This window comes from Lacerta agilis, chromosome 7 (assembly GCF_009819535.1).
Source record: "Lacerta agilis isolate rLacAgi1 chromosome 7, rLacAgi1.pri, whole genome shotgun sequence".
NCBI classification, from domain to species: Eukaryota; Metazoa; Chordata; class Lepidosauria; order Squamata; family Lacertidae; genus Lacerta; species Lacerta agilis.
This window is the reverse complement of record NC_046318.1, coordinates 84056645-84076688: the sequence shown is the minus strand read 5'-3', so window position 1 is coordinate 84076688 and position 20044 is coordinate 84056645. Positions and strand designations below refer to the sequence as shown.

Below are 20044 nucleotides of genomic sequence, written 5' to 3'. Positions count from 1 at the left end.
GGAAAGGGCTCTGAGCTCAGCAAAGGAAGGGGAGGCTGCAGCCTAGAAACCCACCAACTCAAAATAGAAAGTAAGAAGTCCACTCCTCTCCCCCAACGCAGTTCACTAGCATGGAGTTGCTTTGGGGAAACCACACATTGGGGGGCGGGCGGGCGGGGACTGGGTGCTTTTAGTTTCCCATTCAGCACGGCACAGGGATGGGTTACCCTGTGCTCACAAAAAAGGAGAACAAAATTCTGCCCCAGACAATTCCGTGCAATTCCAGAACCTAGGTAAATTAGCAAATACGCACGACGCCTCGACTTTGCCACATTTATTCTGCAAATATTTTCCAGCGTTCTACATTATTTATTCTGGGTTTGCTAGTCACGGGGGGCGGGGAGAGACATAGGAGTTTTGCAGTCATCCCCCCGCCCCGCCCCCTCCCCCGGGCAAAAAAAAGCATATTTAGCTACCTCTCTGGATTCTGAGATTTAAGCAGGTTTTGCTCACACAGCTTTAAGCATCTCTTCAAAGTAATAAGGGCCAGAAACCTGCTTATCTTCTGTTAGTGAAAATAGAAGTTCTCAGGAAGCTGAACTGCTGCACCTGATACCATCTAGGAGCCGTCAGGGAGGGTGGGAGGCAGAGAGCATGAAGTCATAGTTAATGGCCTGACTGGGGCCAGCTGAAAACTTTTTTTGTTTCGGCCAGCCTACCCAGACATATAATTTAGCTACCTCTATCTCTTTTAAAAGCTGTATTGATTTTATCTTTGTTTGTAATGATGATGGTTCTCTGTGTATATGTGTGTGCTTAACAACAATGGCTTCATATATATTTGTTCTTAATTGGACCGTGAATTTGAGCTGTGTTTTATCCAAAAATTTATTTGTCGCTTGATTGGAGAGCTTTTCAATCAAGCTGGTTATAAATCTACTAAATCAGCCGTTCCCAAACTTGGGGGGGGGGGCAAAAGCCCCCATTGGTTCCATCAACCCATCCCCAGTGCCCCCTACTCTATAAAGAACATTATTCAGAATAGCGATTTGCACGACCCTCTAAGGAAGATAATAACACAATAAAATTCTAAACAGTAACAATGAATGACACATTTATTCAAAATCAAATTAAAACTATTTAGTTTAATTATGCCAACCACGTTAGTGAGCTTGATCCAGCAATACCCATTTTTCAAAGGCTGATGGTCATTTACCAAAGTAACAATAATTTACACCTCCAGCATCCCCCTGCCGCCCCCTTGCCTCTCTGCAACTCCCTAGGTAGCCCCACTGCCCTCCCAGGTGGTGCTACCACCCACTTTGGGAACCTCTGGTCTAAATAAATAAATCTGCACATATGAAAAAACCAACCCCCTCTCTGCCAATATGGGTATCGCTCTAGAGCAGGCATGCCCAACCTGCGGCCCTCCAGATGTTTTGGACTACAATTCCCATCATCCCTTACCACTGGTCATGTTAGCTAGGGATCATGGGAGTTGTAGGCCAAAACATCTGGAGGGCCGCAGGTTGGGCATGCCTGCTCTAGAGTGATGATGGAACTGTCCTATCCTGAATTCTGGGTGGAACAATGAGACCTGCACCAGGAGTTGGTACTTCCAGGAGGCTGGGGAAGAGACTGACCATCTCTGCCCTCCCAAACTTTTGACTTTTGCTGCTGCCAGCCTCCTCTGGAGTAAAGACATGGCAGCCAGCTGCATGTCATCTAGCCTGGAGAGAGGACGCCTCCCCTCTGAACTGTATGTACCGTAAGCCAGGCTCCTTGGAGAGCTGGAAGACCAGAAACTTTATTTCTGTTTTTACTCGCTTTGCTTTTTATTTATGCACTTAAACCTTGACTGTTTTGTTTGTGTTTTTGTAATATTGAATTTATTCTGTTTGTTAAACAGCTGGTTTTTCCTCATTTTTTAAAATTTACTGGCATGCTCTGTATCTTGCATATTTGCATTCTGATGTTTTGAATGTTCTCTGCAAGCTGCTCTGGGCACGGCGCATTGCGGAACAGCGGCATCTGAGGAAACTCCATCCATCCATCCATCCCTCGTCAAATGCAGTTGCCGTGATCTTCAGAAATGGGACCCTCTGCTTCTGCCCTGCTTGCCACAAGCCAAAACCTGCCGCCAGGTGCCATCTAGCCGGTTGCCATGGCAATCGGCACAGTACAGTATGTTGCAAGCATGTGCTTGACAGTGACGGCCAGCCCTGAGGATACTCTTCCACCTGTGCCTGTGGGTGCTTCAGGTGCAGAAGAAGACAGCCCAAGTTGCCCTGACCCGCTTAATGTGCTAAAATACTGATACATCACAGAATCATAGAGTTGGAAGGGACCCTGAGCATCATCTATGTCAGGATCGCAGGAGTTTTTAGAGTACAGAGACCCACGTCCGCTGTTTACGAGCTACTCCTCCTCCTCCCCCAGTGGGAGCTCGAATACCACACATTCCTCAGGCGGGGAAGGAGGGGAAGGAGAGGGGGAAACAGAAAGGCAACGTAAAGGCTTAGAAAGAGTCGGAGAGCCGAAACAGCACAGGGAAAACAGAGATAGAGGTCAGATTCTCACGCTACGTGGTGGGTCAAAGAGGGGGAGAAGGAGGGGCTTCAGGTTTCCCAAGCTGCTCTGTTGGAAGGGAAACCGAAAGAGTTCATTCCTGGACACTGATGAATAAGGGAAAGGACGTTTGAGACTTTGCTTTGCTGTATATAGCTTGCACAATAAAGAACTTAGTTTTTAGAACTTCTTTGCCTTGGACTGTTACTCATGAGCAACCCCTAAGCGTCCTTACAATCTAGTCCAACCCCCTGCAGTGCAGAATATGCAGCTGCCCCATCCAGGGATGGAACCTGCAGTCTTGCCATCATCAGCACCCTACACTAGCCAACTGAGCTACCAAAGCAGCCTAAGAGACCTGCTTTGCTCTCACTATGGGAAGCAGCCCTATGGCAACCCTGAACAGCTTTTCCAAGCCAACTCCAAAGGAAGACGTTGCTTGAAACACCTTCCCTCTGCGGCCCCCTCCCTCGGCACCAGACTAAGAGCCAAACCAACCTTGTCTTTCGAAACCTTGTGCGAAAAGGGGCAGGTCCCATCGGTCTTCTTGCATGTGCCACGGAGAAACCTGTCGAGAAGAGGGAGAAGAGGGAGGTCTGAGGAGCTTTGGCGGGCAGCAGATGACAACTGGAAAATTTTGGCAGGGGGGAATGGTGGAATTCAACCGTCACAAATATATTTCTGCTTGCCGTGCGGAACAATCCTCACTCTCCAAACCCTGTGTGCTGTCTTGGCGGTAATCCTGACCCTCCCAGCTGATTTCAGAGGGTGCACAGCAGGAGGAGTGGGGAGCCCCACTACGCAAGTGGAAGCCCCACTACGCAAGTGGAACCCCGCCCAAAGCAATTTCAGCTTCCACCAGCACGAGGCAAAGGTCAGGTGCAGATATTTCTTTGGAAAGGCCTTTCCAAAGATGGGACAGGCCCTGTCGATTTCTGCAAAATTCGCACGGACAACATAGGCCAGTTTTAATAGGCTGACATGTTCGCTTAGGGCGGCGCTTGCAATCGCAGACAGCTGTGACCAACGTGCGGATTATACATGTGTATCTGATGCACGCTGGATGCAAATGGAGACGTGCCCTTTTTTCGCCTCATTAACTTGGTTAATCCACCGTGTTCGTGCCCAACAGCACTGTCCCTTCCTGGGGCTTCTGGAAAGGAAGATCATTTACCGTGTGCAGACGGCCACCTTTTCCGGGTCATGGATGTAGGGGCACCTCTCGCCGCGGTTGCATTTGCCAAAGCGGTTGTAGTACATGCAGTATTCCTTCTTCTTCTCCTTCTTCTGCTTGGCCTGGCGGATGATGGCCAAGCTGCGCTGGACGGCTCGGCTGCAGGGAAGGAGAGGGACAAGCAGCTCACTTCAGCCCACGGCTGAGAGGCAGGGACTATCATTCTTAAAACTACATTTATTAATTTTTGTAAAAGACAAACGGTACAAATCGTAACTGACAAATGCAAGAGGGAATTCCCAAGAATTACAGAAAAATTAAGTTAAAAAAACCTAAGATTAATAATAATAATAATAATAATAATAATAATAATGTGTTTAGTATAATTGTTCTGCCCTCTTTTCTTCCACAATGTGCAGAGCAGAGTTCCCAAAATACCGGACCCTGATCTCTGCTGTCAAATCTTTTCACTGTTAAAAGTTCCATAAACTAGCATACACTTTGCTGGTACGCTTGGGAGGCTCTCTTCCCTTGTTTATAATTTACACGTTAAATGCTAAAACCCTCAAAGCGGGTTAATTAATTAAATTTACATACTGCCCCTCCTCCGAAAATCTCAGGGTAGTTCACAAGATAAAAATACAGGAGATATTTACTGAAGTCAAACCAGACCAGGTAAGAAGTGTCTTTTCTAGCTATCCCTCTCTGTAAACGGACTTTGAGCATTAGCTTTTCCAGAACGGTCAGGAATGATGGAAGCGACAGTCCAGTAGCATTTGGTACCACAAAGGCTGCTCTTGCCTTAGGACACCACTAACTGCCACCTCATCTGCCATCTCCCCAGGCAAGGAAGCAAGAGAGGAAACAGCTGCTTTTCAACACACGATACACGCCTAACAGTAAACCAGGCCTGCAGCTTTCTCTCTCCCCAACTGATCCATTTCAACTGCTTTTTGGCCCCCTCCCTCTAAATAATTGGCAAAACGCCCTCCGACAATCCAGTCCTTGGGAGTGGGGTGGAGAAGAGAAAGAAGGGGCATTGTAAACTAACACCCCATCATGTCTCTTGGTCTCATTGTCACTCGGTCAGACTACAACCTTTCGAGAGGGCATAGAAGAGTTTTGGGGGCTAAGCAAAACAGCCAGAGAGGTCCCAGGGCTTCCAGGATTAACAGGACACTTGCTCTGTTCACATTATTGGGACTAGTGTCTCTCCTCTCGAGGGAGGGAATACAGACCTTGCGATGTAGCGGCTGTTCAGCGACCTGTTCAGATAACTGGATGGGGAATAGCCAGGGGTGCCAGGGGCAGAATCCGGCCTCGCTGTTCCTGGAGAGAAGGAGAAACAAATGAGATGCTAATTAGCATTCATGCAGATACTACAGAAGTTGCAAAAGGAGCTTGAAGAAGAAGAGGAGTTTGGATTTGATATCCCGCTTTATCACTACCCGAAGGAGTCTCAAAGCGGCTAACATTCTCCTTTCCCTTCCTCCCCCACAACAAACACTCTGTGAGGTGAGTGGGGCTGAGAGACTTCAGAGAAGTGTGACTAGCCCAAGGCCACCCAGCAGCTGCATGTGGAGGAGGGGAGATGCGAACCCGGTTCACCAGATTATGAGCCTACCGCTCTTAACCACTACACCATGCTGGCTCTTCGATTAATTTCCAGGTGGTGGTGGGGGGGAACGTGCAAAGTTCCGGCAGGGTAAATAAGTGCATCCTGGGTGGGCCGAGGTGTTGCTACCACCTTGCCAGCAGCAGGAAACTGCCAGGGGATGAGAATAAATAAGGCCAGGGACTCAGACAGCATTGCAGAAAGGCACAGGCTTGCCAGCAACGCGCCATTCCCATGCCACAACATTTGGCAAGGACTCACCTGTATAGCAACAGCTGAGGAACTAAGAGGGCTTGTTTTGTCTTCTATTTATGTTTCCTTACTTGAGGCCTTTGTCTCTTGCCTCCAGCAAACTTCCCTGGGACAAAGGATGTTGCAGAGAAAGGGGCAACCCAAATGATCCAGGGGATGGAGAAAACCCACTATGAAGAAAGGTTGCAGCGTTTGGGACTTTTCCGTTTAGAGAAAAGGTAAGTGAGAGGCAATGTGATAGAAGTTTGTGAAATTGTTCATGGCATGGAGAGAGCGGGTGGATCAAAGTTTTCTTCCCTCTCACATAAAGCAAGAACCCTTGGGCATCCGATGAAGCTGGGCATGGGAAGATGCAGGACAGAGAAAAGGAAGGACGTTTTCATGCTGCACATAGTTAACCAATGGAAGAGGAGGCAGCGAGGGTCACCAACCTGACTTTAAAAGAGAACTGGACAAAGGCGTGGAGGGGAGGGTTAGGGTTGCTCTGCTCTGCCCCCAACCATCCCGTTCTCACGGGGGCTAACCAGAGGCCTGTGGGGAAGCAGGATTTGAGCACAAGAGCCCTCTCCACTCCCGCGGTTGCCATCAACTAGCATTCAGAAGCATTGCTGCCTCCCCCTGTGTTGGCTGAGTGTGGCCGTCATGGCTAGTGGCCCCCAACAACCCTCTCCTCAATGACTTGGTCTAGTCCAAGGTTTTGGGGAGATGGTGCAAGGGATCTTCAACATGCAGAAAATTTGGGTCTCTGAGAAGGCATGGTCTGAGAAAGCTGGGAGCTGAACTGAAAGTTTCATGCTACTGTTACTTATTTTCATTGTGGCTCTCCCCCCCCCCCACCCCCAGCATGATGGGGAGTTCCTCCTGCGTCGTTCTGCCTTGCACCATCAGCCGAGACGTGTGCCTGAGCGTGGCAGGTGGGGAAGAGCGTCATTCCGTCGTTCACCTGCCAACCCGAGTGTGTTCCCGAGTGAGTGAGTGGAATTTGATAGCGTGTCAATGAGCACTCTCTTCACCCGGGCTGTCACGCAGCCCGCTGGTGACGGCACAGGCCCATCTGTTCCATGTGCAAATAAAATTGCTGGCGCAGTCGCATTCCCGGAGCATCGCTGCCGATCGGAGGCGTCAACCAAGCCCAACCATGGGGCAAACTCCTCCCCTCCTCCCCCCAAGACAGGCAGTCAATGCAAAACATCTGGATGGCCCCTCGCAAGATGGGACCCTTTGCTATGGACTGGACTGATCTCTGTTGCCTTGTGCATCATCTTCTGGGATGTGGCAAAGTATTTTCTCCCCATCACCATCAGCACCATCACAAGATTTTCTCACCGTGGGGATTTTGGCAAGATCAGCCAGGGATCTTTTACAAGTGCTACTTTCCGGTTGTTAAAAAGCGCTCATAAACTAGCCTGCTCAGGAAGAAGCACTAAAGCAAAAGATAAGATGGGAAGCTGGAAAAAAGATGCTAAAAAGTTCCAAGCAGACCCTCAAGAGCAGAGGGGGCTTTGCAGTCCGTGGCACTGTCACTTTTGGGGGAATTAGGAGGAGCAGGAAGGAAGCCACACTCTAATTCGGCGAATAAATGCATGTCAGATTCCCACATCCTCTTCTGTTTCAAGCTTGATCCAGGCTCCTCTGCACGCTCCCTGCAGGCTCCAGCATGCATGGCTGCCCACTGGGTGACATCCCAACATTATATTCCTCGCGTGTTGGTGTGTGAACTGCCTCCCGGGGGGAAACAGCAGGACTAGAAGGGCCATTGCAAACAAGATGCTGCAAACCACTCTCATCCTCCCTTGATCCTGCTGCCACCGGCTACTGAGTGTACACATTGCAACTGCCCTCAGTTGTCAGCTTGAGGTGCAGACTACAGAGTTGTGGCCTGGGGTTTGGGGGAAGGATAGTTTAACCTTTCCCACTCCCATGCACAGTTTTCCTAACTAAAACTCTCCACCCACCCTCGAAAGTGCAAGGCAAAGCGTTCAAGTATCACGTGCATCCATATCTTCCCTCTGGAGAAAACAGGGGAGGGGTTGCTTCACATCAGGCAAAGGACCTCAGAAGGAGGACAACCCTTCTCCCAGAGCACCACTTATCGAGATTCAGAGCTGAGCAGAGGCTTCTAAGTGAGCAAAACTTGGCCTCATCCTGGATCTGCAGACTCGATTCTGGTTTGACTCTTAGCCATGTCGGGGGGGGGGGGATGCTGACAGGACAGGTGGTCTTGAGATGGGGACTCTCCATCCCCAAACTCCCTCCTCCTAAGCAGGTAAGTCATGAGGACCTGGGAGCATGGTCTTCTTCTTCTTCTCAGACTGAAGCAGAGTTTGAAGCCAGGCTTCCTCAACCTCGGCCCTCCAAATGTGTTGAGACTACAATTCCCATCATCCCTGACCACTGGTCCTGCTAGCTAGGGATCATGGGAGTTGTAGGTCAAAAACATCTGGAGGGCCGAGGTTGAGGAAGCCTGGTCTGAAGCCATGAAACACCACGATTCACAGCGTCCCTCCAGACCCGTCCCCTCATCCCAAGCAAAGTAAAGAAAACCCCGTCATGAGCTGGAGGGCGGGAAACCCTGCTCCAGCAGATAAGCACAGGTGCCTTTCCAGCTACTGCATCTTGAGAAAGAAAGAGAACTAAAGTCATTCCCTCCCTCCTGTCTGGCTTAGAGAAATGAATGGCTAGAATTTTTAACTAATGAAATAGAAACCGATAGATCAATAGCTGGAAGCCAAACAACTTCATAGCTGGGCTTTCATTTTATAAAAACGGCCTAATTTATTTATCTCTGCTGGAAGTGTTTGCAAAGCTGCGTTCAAACTGTTTAAGGAGCCCTCTTGCCTGCTGTGGACCTGCCTTGTGGCTGCAGGAACTTAATATATAAATAAAATTCTGATAGCTACTCCCAGGGAGCAAGCCCCACCAAAACGGAAGGGCTTTGGCCCACGGTTCTCCGAGGCACTTACACAAACCACATTCCTCCCAATGGCCTTTTATCAGTGTGTAATTACAATTTTAAGCAGGGATTCAGGTCCAAGAGGTAGAATCATAGAATTGTAGAGTTGGAGGGGGTCCCGTGGGTCATCTAGTCCAACCTCCTGCACCTAAAGCATCCATTGCAGGTTCCACATATACACAAATACATGTACCCAAGCCCTTGGAGTACCAACATGTACCAACCACCCTGTGGTTAGCGGGCAATGGGGACAGAGAGAATCTCCAGTACTCCCAGAGCCTGCACACCGAATGTGAAAAGAGTTTTCAACAGCTAGAAACATTGGGGGAAACCAATTGTTTAAAAAACAATTAAGCATTGTGTGTGTGTGTGTGTGTGTGTGTGTGTGAGAGAGAGAGAGAGAGAGAGAGAGAGAGAGAGAGAGAAGATATAGGTACAGATATAGAGATGAGATTGTAATCTGTCATGTATGATCTACTTGATATTCCTGCAATGCAGGGGGTTGGACTAGATGACTCTTGGGGTCTCTTCCAACTCTATGATTCTATGACACTAAAAAGTCTATTAAAATCATACAAATAATTACAATAAAAAGAGCATGGCACCCAGTTCCCCAAAGCCTGTGGGAACAATTGTTGCTAATAACATATATTATAACAAATAATAAAATTGTTGTTGTTGTTGTTGTTGTTGTTGTTGTTGTTGTTGTTATTATTATTATTATTATTATTATTATTATTATTATTATTATTAGACAGCATGGCTCACATGCTTACCAACCCTTTCAATCCACCCCAACCCCCAAACACCACCATTCCAGCCTCAGCAAGATGGTCTGCTGTTGAACTTTACCTTGTGCAAAGGTCACCAGGTGCATTTCTGTGCAGGCTCTTCGCTCACGGGGAAAATGAGCTGCGACACTGGCATGTTGACATAACAGCAAACAAGGCAGTGTCGTACGTGGAGAGGTCAAGGCATACCAAACATAATAATAATAATAATAATAATAATAATAATAATAATAATAATAATAATAATAATAATAATAATAATTTATTTGTACCCCGCCCATCTGGCTGGGTCTCCCCAGCCACTCTGGGCGGCTTCCACCAAACATTAAAATACATTTAAAATATCACAGATTAAAAACTTCCCTAAACAGGGCTGCCTTCAGGTATTTTCTGAATGTCAGGTAGTTATTTATTCCCTTGACTTCTGATGGGAGGGCGTTCCACAGGGCGGGCACCACTACCGAGAAGACCCTCTGCCTGGTTCCCTGTAGTTTTGCTTCTCTGGCAGAATCACGTCCAAGGTAAAGGCAGCAAGAGCGAAGCAAAGCTTAGGCAAGGCAGAGTCTTCAGGACCTTGGACAGAGCACAGAGCTCCGGGATGGATGGAGAGCTGCAGCCAGAAGCACAGGCTACTCCGGGAGCCAGTCCTTTGAATCGGAGTCCTCTGGCAAACCTTTGGCCCAGAAGGACTTGGAGGGCCTCTTCCCCACCTGTGCCGTTTCAGATAGGTCAAGGCAAAAGCCAAGTGCAACATTAATCCAGGGGGATGCAACGTGGGTCCCTCCAGGTGTTGTGTACTGGAACCTCCATGAGCCACAAGCAGCATGGCTAATAGTCTGGGGTGGTGGGAGTTGTAGTCCAAAACATCCACATGGCATCATGTTGGCAACCGCTGCATTATTCCATCTTCTGCCCCCAAAGAAACGGAATTCTGCAACCTTCAAAATCCTGCAAACTTGCACGCATCTTCCTTTACCCATTTTGGTCTTCTGCCGCCAATTGCAGGAGGAATTATTACGTAACACTGATCATAAGAAATCCAATGCACTGTTTTGGGAGTTCTCTTCACTCTCCAGGGCAGATTAGAAGCCCCACTGTGCTAGCAGTAGTCCTTGCACTGACTGCCGCCAGTCTATCAGGTACGGTTCTATGAATTCAAGAAAATGGCCTGCTCAGATCAGAACAGGTTACAGCAGCCCACAGAGAAGGAACCCTGTTCTCAAAGGAATCAGAAACTAAAGTAGGAAAGAGAAGCAGAACTGAAAATCTGCTACTGTTGAAAACAAGTTTATCTAATTAATAATCCCTGTTCTTCCAGATATTCTTACTTATAAAACAAAATGTGGATTGTTTTATCCTTATCACTTAGCACCCCTGGAGCTCCATCCAGAATTATTTTTCCATAACTGTAAAGCAACATTTAGCCAACATTTCTAATCTCTTGTTTTTGAACTGCCGTACTGCTGGCTTTCATTGTTCTTGGGTTTTGCATTCTGCTGCTCTTATTGTATTTTTATTCTTCTTGCAAGGCACGGCACAGTTTGTTTGTTTTCAAAGGGCAAAAGAAAAAGGCCTCTCAATCACCCACACCACAGACAGACTCTCTTTCGCCACGGCTGCAAGATGCGCCGCCCCCCCCCCCGGCTCTCCCCACCTGCAAGAAAACTATTTGCCTCTTGTGCAGGATGCTAAGCGAAGGCACTGCCATTCACATGCCCCAGATATTCGTTGCCTGATGAGCTTTATTTGTGTTGCAATGAAGCATGGTGACCCGGCGGGGGCAAGGGTCAAAAGGAGCATGTTGGAGCTGGAAAACTACGGCGCCTCTGACACCCAGTGGCTGTGAAGGCAATTTATGTCCAACAAATATCTTAAAAAACAAGCCCATTATGCAAAAAAAAAAAAAAACAACCAAAAAAACAACAACACCTTCTTGTCCTCAGAGAACTGAAACACACCACGCTTGGGGGCTGTGGCAGTGGGGGGGGGGTGGCGGGTTAGGCTCGGCTAAGCGGACATGGCTGGAAGGAAACGAAATGCCTCAATGGCTGCACACACACACACACACACACACACACAGCTCTATGAATTCATTCCAAGGGCTGAAGAGGGAAAGTAGTTAGGCTTGAAGAAGATCTGCTATTAATCATTGCCATAATCATGCATTTAATGAACACGACAGTTCCCTCTCCCTCTGGAGGGACGCGGAGGTTCTCGCAGCAACAACCGCTTTGCGACGCACTCGCCAGAGGATGCCGGAAGCCTGCCAGAGCGGGATGCCAATGGCGATGCATCAAGGCGCAGCACGACACCCCTTCCGTGGGCTGCAGTGAGAGTCTTTCGAGGCAAGGCGCTGCGGGGCAGACTGGGCGTCCTTACAATAGGGAGATTTCCTTGACGCACCGTTCACATCCAGAGCCCTTGTTGGCTATGCAGGGCATGAGTGGGGTGTTCAGGATCGGGGCCTGGGAAAAGAGTCTCGACAGGACCAGATCCAAGGATGGGTAGGTAGATGTGGAGGAGGCCAAGGAAGCTGACCTGAAACGTGTCCTTTCAGCCTGGGATCCTCTACCCAACATGATCGGGCAGGAATAACCACACGCCTTCCTCCTGCTGCTTAAGATGCCTCACTAAGCCAGAGTACAGCACCTTGCTCAGCCTCCAAATCTACCTCTGATCTTCCTAAGCATGCTTGGAGTTCCAGCAACAACAATCTTACAAGATGGCCCTCAGAAGCAAATACAGACCTTAGGAGATGCTTCCCTATCCTATCCTATCCTATCCTATCCTATCCTATCCTATCCTATCCTGGAATGCATTAACATATTAACACACACCAGCATTTAGGCATACACGTTTAACTGAAATATATTTCCTGGCTTGTTTTTCGTTTTTTTTAATAAAGGCGGGACTGTTGACATACGCAGAACCTAAGTATAGAATGGAACAAACTGTCCTCTAGGGTACTCTAAAGTAAATGCTTCTGTAAAAAGGTAAATGGACCCCTGACCATCAGGTCCAGTCGTGTCCGACTCTGGGGTTGCGGCGCTCATCTCGTTCTATAGGCCGAGGGAGCCGGTGTTTGTCCGCAGACAGCTTCCGGGTCATGTGGCCAGCATGACTAAACCACTTCTGGCGAACCAGAGCAGCGCACGGAAACGCTGTTTACCTTCCCGCTGGAGCGGTACCTATTTATCTACTTGCACTTTGACTTGCACTTTCGAACTGCTAGGTGGGCAGGAGCTGGGACCGAGCAACGGGAGCTCACCCCGTGGCGGGGATTCGAACCGCCGACCTTCTGATCAGCAAGCCCTAGGCTCTGTGGTTTAACCCACAGCGCCACCTGGGTCCCTAAATGCTTCTGAGGTTATCATAAAAGCATAAGAAGAACCTGGCTGCTGGATCAGACCAAGGACCCATCTAGCCCAGCACGCTGTTCTTGCAGCATCCGACCAGATGCCTCTGAGAAACCTTCAAGTGGGACCTGAAGTTGCAGGGCTGGGAGGCAACCACAGGGCCAGAGAGAGTTCTGTGGGATTTCAGGGCAAGACGGGCAGAATTCAGGATTCAATTGTTCTCTGTCCAGCTTGCACCCTCCTTCTCCATGTGGCAACATTCAGACAGTGTTTCTCCAGTCCCCACAAAGGACGCTTTTTGTCTCTAGACGACAGCTTTGAAGAAATCTCCATAGGTGAAGGCAAGGCCTGTGAACACATTTACACCTTAACACAACCATCGAGAAGGGATGGGAACGTGTCAACTTGAGTCATTACCACTGTTTACTAAATGAACACATCCATGCGCCTCTAGTGACTATAGCACCCGTTGCCGGAGCTGAAAGTTGACGAGGGCTCCGATAGGTCCTTCTGAATATTCAGTTCCTTCTGCAAAAGGATTGATCTGAATCGACACCCTCCAAAAAAAAAAACATTTCTGAAAACTTCGGCTTTGCATTGACTCTTGAACCAAGTCGGCTTCTCAACCAAAGACAAGTTGACAAAAGGTGCAAAGTAATATCTTTGTTTGTGTAGGTCCACTGGGAACGGGCAAATTGTGGGGACTCAGTAAGGTGTGAAAAAGGGGTGCCCCAAACTTCCTGCAATTCAGCCATTTTTTTCTGAGTAAAACATGGCATACTTTCAGAATGTGCCAGAGCTTCTCAATTGGGTTAGAATGCCATGCAGAGAAACAACAGGCAGCCTCTCTCGAGGGTGGTTTGATGGGGCTGCATCTTGGCATCAGGGACTAGATGATCTGATCATGCTGTACACAGAGCTATGTCAGAAACCCCAATCCCAGGTCACAACAGCTTGTGTTTGAAAGGGGGGTCAAGCCAGTACATCATGCAGAGATGCAGTAGGAAGCCTCCTTCATGGGACCAGTTCAGGTTCACTGGAGCTTTTCATTAACAAACTGATTCCGTGTGGCACATGGAAGCAGTTCTCTTGTGAGCTCTGTTGTCCCCTGCAGGCAGCTTGGGGATCATAGTTGCACGATTTGCAACTGCAAAGAAACATCCCCGTGTGTCTGGATTACACATTCTAAATTTAGAGATTATTTCTAAAATGCACCTAATTTTTATTTCACGTCATAGGATTGCTAAAGTGCGCAGGGCAGAGTATCATTTTACAATTCCTAAAACCCCTGAAGGCACATGGAGACAAGGCACTCCTCTTACAAAACACAGGCTTTTGCAACTGAAAACTGCTTTCATTGGACACATTGTATTTAAAAAAAAAAGATCTTTGCATCTTTAAAGTTTTGTTTCCTTGATTTTTTTTTGTTTCCCTTTGCTATTGGGGCTTCCTCATACTCCAAAATGGCCTAGGCTGAGATTAGACTCCACATAGAACCAAGTGTGTCCATTGGGAAGATGCGATGCACAGAGCCAGATTTTCTGCAACTGCCCACATGGCGATGCCATGGATGGGAGCAACACACAAGCAGCTTTGCAACCTGGAAATGCTCCTGGATGCAGCTTTGCTGCTGGATTCACAGACAGGGGCACTAACCTCGGAGCTCTTTTCATCCACACTTATTTGACACTGAAGCAGCGCCCCTTCTTGGAGGGCAGGGAGCTGGCCACAGTCACAGAAGCTTTTGTTTCTGCAGTTCACTGCGATGTGTGCAAATATCCTTCAGGGCTGCCTGGAAATTACAGCTAAAGCAAAACAAGAACCTAAGAAGTTGCCTTGCATGGAGTCAGACCATCTAGCTCAGCATTGTCTTATACCAGGCTTCCCCAACCGGGTGCCCTACGAATGTTTTGGACTACAACTCCCATCAAGCCCTGGCTGGGGCTAATGGGAAGGTGCAGTTTAAAGTGTCTGGAAGGCACCAGATTGGGGAAGGCTGTTCTGTTTCCACCCTTTGCCAGGTGGGACCAGAGGCCCTTTCCATTAATTCACCTGCTTGATAAAAAAAAAAAGCAGCGGCCCTTTCCTGCACCTGCCAGAGATTCTGCGGCCGCCTTGGCGCAATTTGTTCCACTAAACCTGTTTAACGCGTGACCTCGGCACCTAGGAAAGGTATTCTTTTAACCATGAAAATTCCTTTAATAGGCCGCATTAGCATCTTGCATCTGCAAAGGCAGCCTTATGGTGAGCGCTGCCTTCTCTCCCCCGTCCCCGTCCCCACCCCCTCCCCTCCCCTCCCAGCAGCCCCACTTTCCATTTCAGAGGCCCATGACTTTAGTGCTGAACAAAACATTTGTGAGGCTGGCACCGAGGAAATTTATTTCTTTAATTATCACCCATTTAAGCAGGTCCAGCCATTTCCAGGCGGATCAGCACTAGCTGTTGCTGGGGGCTCATTTGTTTTAACTCATCCAGCGGCTAAAGTACTCCTTCCTTGCTGGAAGGGAAAGGCTAAATGGAAGCTCCCATTCCAAAAACAACAACAACAGCACACCCATTTTCTGTCGCTTTCTTACTTTCCGAAGGCTGCTTTTAAAGGCTCAGGTGCAAGAGCATAGGATTGGGGGCTACATAAACACACACACTGGGAAATCTGCAGTCAAAAATTCGGGTGGGTAATTCTGGATGCAGGTGTGCAATTGAGCCCTCCCTCACCTTCCCCCCTCCCCACTCACAACACAGGCCCCCTCTCCTCCCACCCACCCACCGCCTTTAGAAGCCACAGGACCACAACCCAGAGGGGCTCCTCTCAGGAGCAGCTTCAGGGATTGAACTGCATCCAGCAGGCAGGGAGTTTCAACTTTATTTTCACGGAACAGCGGCCCTATGACTGCCCCACAAATTGCCTGACACTTGGCACCGGGGGCAACAATTTGAAATCAGAAAGCCGACCGCCCGGCTGGGCAGGCGGAATTTAATCGCTCCGCTTCCCAGATTGTGGCCATAACCTTGTTGACTACAAAGGAGCGAGGTTAGAGTGGCGGTCTTGGGTTCTGCAACAAGCTACCCAAAGTCTCCTGGTTAATGCATTATATTACTCTGAGGGTTTGACACGTCAGAAGAGCCTGCCTGAAGTAAGCGGCTGCTTCATATATCAGAATTCCCTGCACAGAGATTAATCTCCATGTAAGTGGAAGGGTGAGATTGCGGAAACATGACACACGTGGACCTTTCTGCCACAGATGCACAGGCAAATCGGCACTCCCAAGCCACGTAACTGCATTGGAATGAAGACACAGTTCACAGCCCACGTTTGGTCACTCAAGGATTCATCTCCATATAAGAAACTGAAACCTGGAAAGCAGCCCCTCAAAATGGGATTGCTGCTACAGGGTGTGCTTGGTGCTTTATAGGAAAGCAGAAGTCCTCAGCCTCTCTGCCCAGAAGGGCATTTCAGACCAGCCTGCTCTCTCCATAAATTAGCTGCCTTTCCAAGATTTGCTCTCGCGCCAACTGAAGGAGTCAGCCCACTATCATCGAGCTCTGCAGGTGGACAGGAAGATAAGCCCCTGATCAGAATCCCTTTCTGTGCACAGCTGGTTCGCCCTGCACACTCTTTAACGTGATTGAGCTGTGCATTGTGGACGGTCCCGGGAGCAGGAGACGTGCAGAAGACCACCGGCCAGCCCCGCCTTAGGAGTCCGGTGACCACGAAGGAAGCCCTCGCCACTCTTGCCCGCCAGCCATCAGCTGCTGCCCTGCCAGCCATGGCTCAGCAGTCTGCACAGGTCAGCGTGGAGCCTACTCAGCACAATTCACATTAATTGGACCAAAACTCTTCTGGGGCCGACACTCCGCAAACACAGAGGCCAACCTCAGCAGAAAACATCTGCAGGGGGATGCACAGCCGTTCTACAGCTCTCACATATAAACCGTTTGTTTTAAACATGAATTTTTGCTCTCCCCTGAAAGGTATTTCACAAGGAAGTTTGGATGTGATCTCAGAGCTACAGGGTGTGCACTGCAACACATGCATCCCAGCTGCGAAGGGAGTTGTCATAGGTGCAAAAGCCATAGGTGGAGAGCCAGTGTGGTGCAGTGGTTAAGAGCGGTAGACCCATTATCTGGGGAACCGGGTTCGCGTCTCCGCTCCTCCTGCAGCTGCTGGGTGACCTTGGGCTAGTCACACTTCTCTGAAGTCTCTCAGCCCCACTCGCCTCACAGAGTGTTTGTTGTGGGGGAGGAAGGGAAAGGAGATTGTTAGCCACTTGGAGACTCCTTCGGGTAGTGAAAAGCGGGATATCAAATCCAAACTCTTCTTCTTCAAAAATAAAATTAAAAAATCCAGTAATCTGGGTGAGGACACACTTTGAAAAAGTGCTGCCTTTGCCAACCTGGTGCCCTCCAGATGTTTTGCATTGTGACTCCCATTAGCCCCAGACAGAACAGACATAAGATGCTAGAGCCAATGGGAGCATGTTCATACTGGTAGTGGCTAATGGGAGTTGTGGTCCAAAACATTTGGTGAGAACCAGCGTAGCAAAGGTGCAAGGTGGCTGCAGGGTGGCCAGCCAGCACAGTCACCTCACCTCTTTCTTATAATGCCGGCACTTACACAGCTTGGGGGGGGGGGGTTCAAATCTCACTGCATACTTTTTAATAAAAAATTCCTTCCAGTAGCACCTCAGAGACCAACTAAGTTTGTTCTTGGTATGAGCTTTCATGTGCACGCACACTTCTTCAGATACACTGAAATAGAAAAAGTGTGCATGCACACGAAAGCTCATACCAAGAACAAACTTAGTTGGTCTCTAAGGTGCTACTGGAAGGAATTATCCTCACAACAACCTTGTAGGGTAGGTCAGTATTATTATTGCAGATGTGGAAGAGAGTGACTTATCTAAGACTAGCTGGTGAGTTCATGGCTACAGTAAGGGGTGTCTCAGTCCTGGCTCTTTGGCCCTACCCATTGCTACCTGTTTTCCAACTCTTCTGTGGTTCTATTTTTTCTTGCAGGCATTTGGGGCTGCCATCTAGCAATATCCACAAACGTTGCAGCTTCGAAGAGGGGAAGGGAATGACCTCCAGAAACTGAGAAAGAGGTCCCGGAAGGGGGGTGGGGGGTGGCTTCCAACCTTAACTTCTTCCCTCCCATTTTCCTACATATTCAGCAGAAAGGAGAGCTGGGGACAGGAGGGTCTTAGTGGCTGATCACTCACATAGGATGTGGATTCCTGGGAGCACCGAGAGACCTCCTCGGGTTGTGTGGTAAGAAGGACTCCATTGGCTAAAGAAGGCTTTTAATCCCTCTAAGGCCAGATTGGCAACATATGGCATATTACGGGTACTGTAGACCCAAGGCTGCAGTTGCGAACTGTAAGACCCAAACCACTGAGCCATTGAGCCAGTGTGGTGTAGTGGTTAAGAGCGGTAGACTCGTAATCTGGTGAACCGGGTTCGCGTCTCCGCTCCTCCACATGCAGCTGCTGGGTGACCTTGGGCTAGTCACACATCTCTGAAGTCTCTCAGCCCCACTCACCTCACAGAGTGTTTGTTGTGGGGGAGGAAGGGAGAGGAGAATGTGAGCTGCTTTGAGACTCCTTCGGGTAGTGATAAAGCAGGATATCAAATCCAAACTCTTCTTCACGTTGGGCAAAAGATTCCTGCATTGCAGGTGGTTGCACTTCTTCTTCTTCTTCTTCTTCTTCTTCTTCTTCTTCTTCTTCTTCTTCTTCTTCTTCTTCTTCTTCTTCATCTCATCTCACTTACTTAGGATCTGGGGGAGATCAGGGCTACAGAAATTAACAGTGTTGGCCTAACCTCAGAAATGCCGGTGCAGCAACCAAAATGATCAAGGGGGTGGAGAGACTCCCCTACGAAGGAAGGTTGCTGCATTTGGGACTTCTTAGCTTAGAGAAAAGGCGACATGATAGAAGTTTACAGAATTATGCATGGCATAGATAAAGTGGCTGCAGAAAAGTTTTGCTCCCCTTCTCAGAACACTAGAACTTACAGGCACCCAATGAATCTGAATGCTGAAAGATTCAGGGCAGATAAAAGAAAGTCCTTCTTTATGCAGCCCATAGTTAAACTATGGAACTCCCTGCCACAGGAGGCAGTGATGGCCATTAACCTAAATGAACCAATTCATGGAGAAGAGGACTATCGATGGTCACTAGCCAGGACGGCTCTGCTCTGTCTTCACAGTTGGAGGAAGCGATGATTCTGAATCCCAGTTGCTGGAAACCACAGCAAGAGGGGAGAGGGCTCTCGTGCTGGAATCCTGCTCCCAGTTTTCAGACAGGCACCTGGTTGGCCCACTGTAAGGACAGGATGCAGGACGAGATGGACCATCGGACTGATCCAGGAGGCTTTTCTTCTGCTCATCCATTCAGTGGTTCCCCCAGCCTCAGTTCCTGGTAGGACACAATGCTACCTCCTTGGATGGGAAGGGGCCTGAGGACGTTAAGCAGAGAACAGGTTGCTCATGTGATCCCCTGCCGTGACAAAAGGAGGCGGGTGGGCTGGGGGTGCCCTGAGCGCTTTTGGCTGCTCCGCAAAATGTAGAAACGGCATTCCCGTGACATTCAGCCCTTCTAAAATTAGTTGGTAAACAATCAGCCGAGTGTGCATTTTCTTCAAGCGCTTTTCGTCCTTCCTGGCAGCGATGACGGTCCTTGACAGCTTGGCGCCTGGTCAGCCGCCCCCGCACTCGGCTCTCCTGACTGTGCAAGGGGGTTCCCCCGGCCACCTTGGGAATCATGCTGATCAGCACACACGTCCCTGGGGAACTCTCTGGCATTGCACACTGAAGCATCCCGGGACGCTGGAAAGCACATTATGTTCATAAGAACTTAAGAAGAGCCTGCTGGATCAGGCCAAAGGCCCATCTGGTCCAGCATCCTGTTCTCACAGTGGCCAAGCAAGGTGCTTGTGGGAATTCCTGCACAAAATCCCTCTCCACTCCTCTGGGTTTGCAGCAACTGGTATTTAGAAGCACTGCTGACTCCAACTGTGGAGGCAGACCACAGCCATCACGGAGCCTTCGACAGCCCTGCATGCTTCTTTGGGTCACTAGCATCCAAAGCCAGCCTTCAGAACAGGCCAAATTTAGTTAAGGTGGTTTGGGGGATCCTGTGCATATTTTTCTTGCATCAGATGGACTAGGTAAAGGGACCCCTGACCATTAGGTCCAGTCGCGGACGACTCCGGGGTTGTGGTGCTCATCTCGCTTTACTGGCCGAGGGAGCTGGCGTACAGCTTCCAGGTCATGTGGCCAGTATGACTAAGCCACTTCTGGCGAACCAGAGCAGCGCACAAAAACACCGTTTACCTTCCTGCCGGTGCGGTACCTAT

At 49.0% G+C, this 20044-nt stretch overlaps 1 protein-coding gene across 1 annotated transcript in view; it reads right to left on the bottom strand.

The window, feature by feature from the left end:
• ZC3H3 (zinc finger CCCH-type containing 3) overlaps positions 1–20044 on the bottom strand; it is a 237882-nt gene that overhangs the window by 56802 nt on the left and 161036 nt on the right. Inside the window, exons 6-8 of the mRNA XM_033155958.1 lie at positions 4960–5050; positions 3722–3880; positions 3046–3115 (exon numbers count right to left, since the gene is read on the bottom strand). Of these exons, the coding sequence (XP_033011849.1) occupies positions 3046–3115; positions 3722–3880; positions 4960–5050 (320 nt within the window). The remainder of the gene's footprint in view (positions 1–3045; positions 3116–3721; positions 3881–4959; positions 5051–20044) is intronic.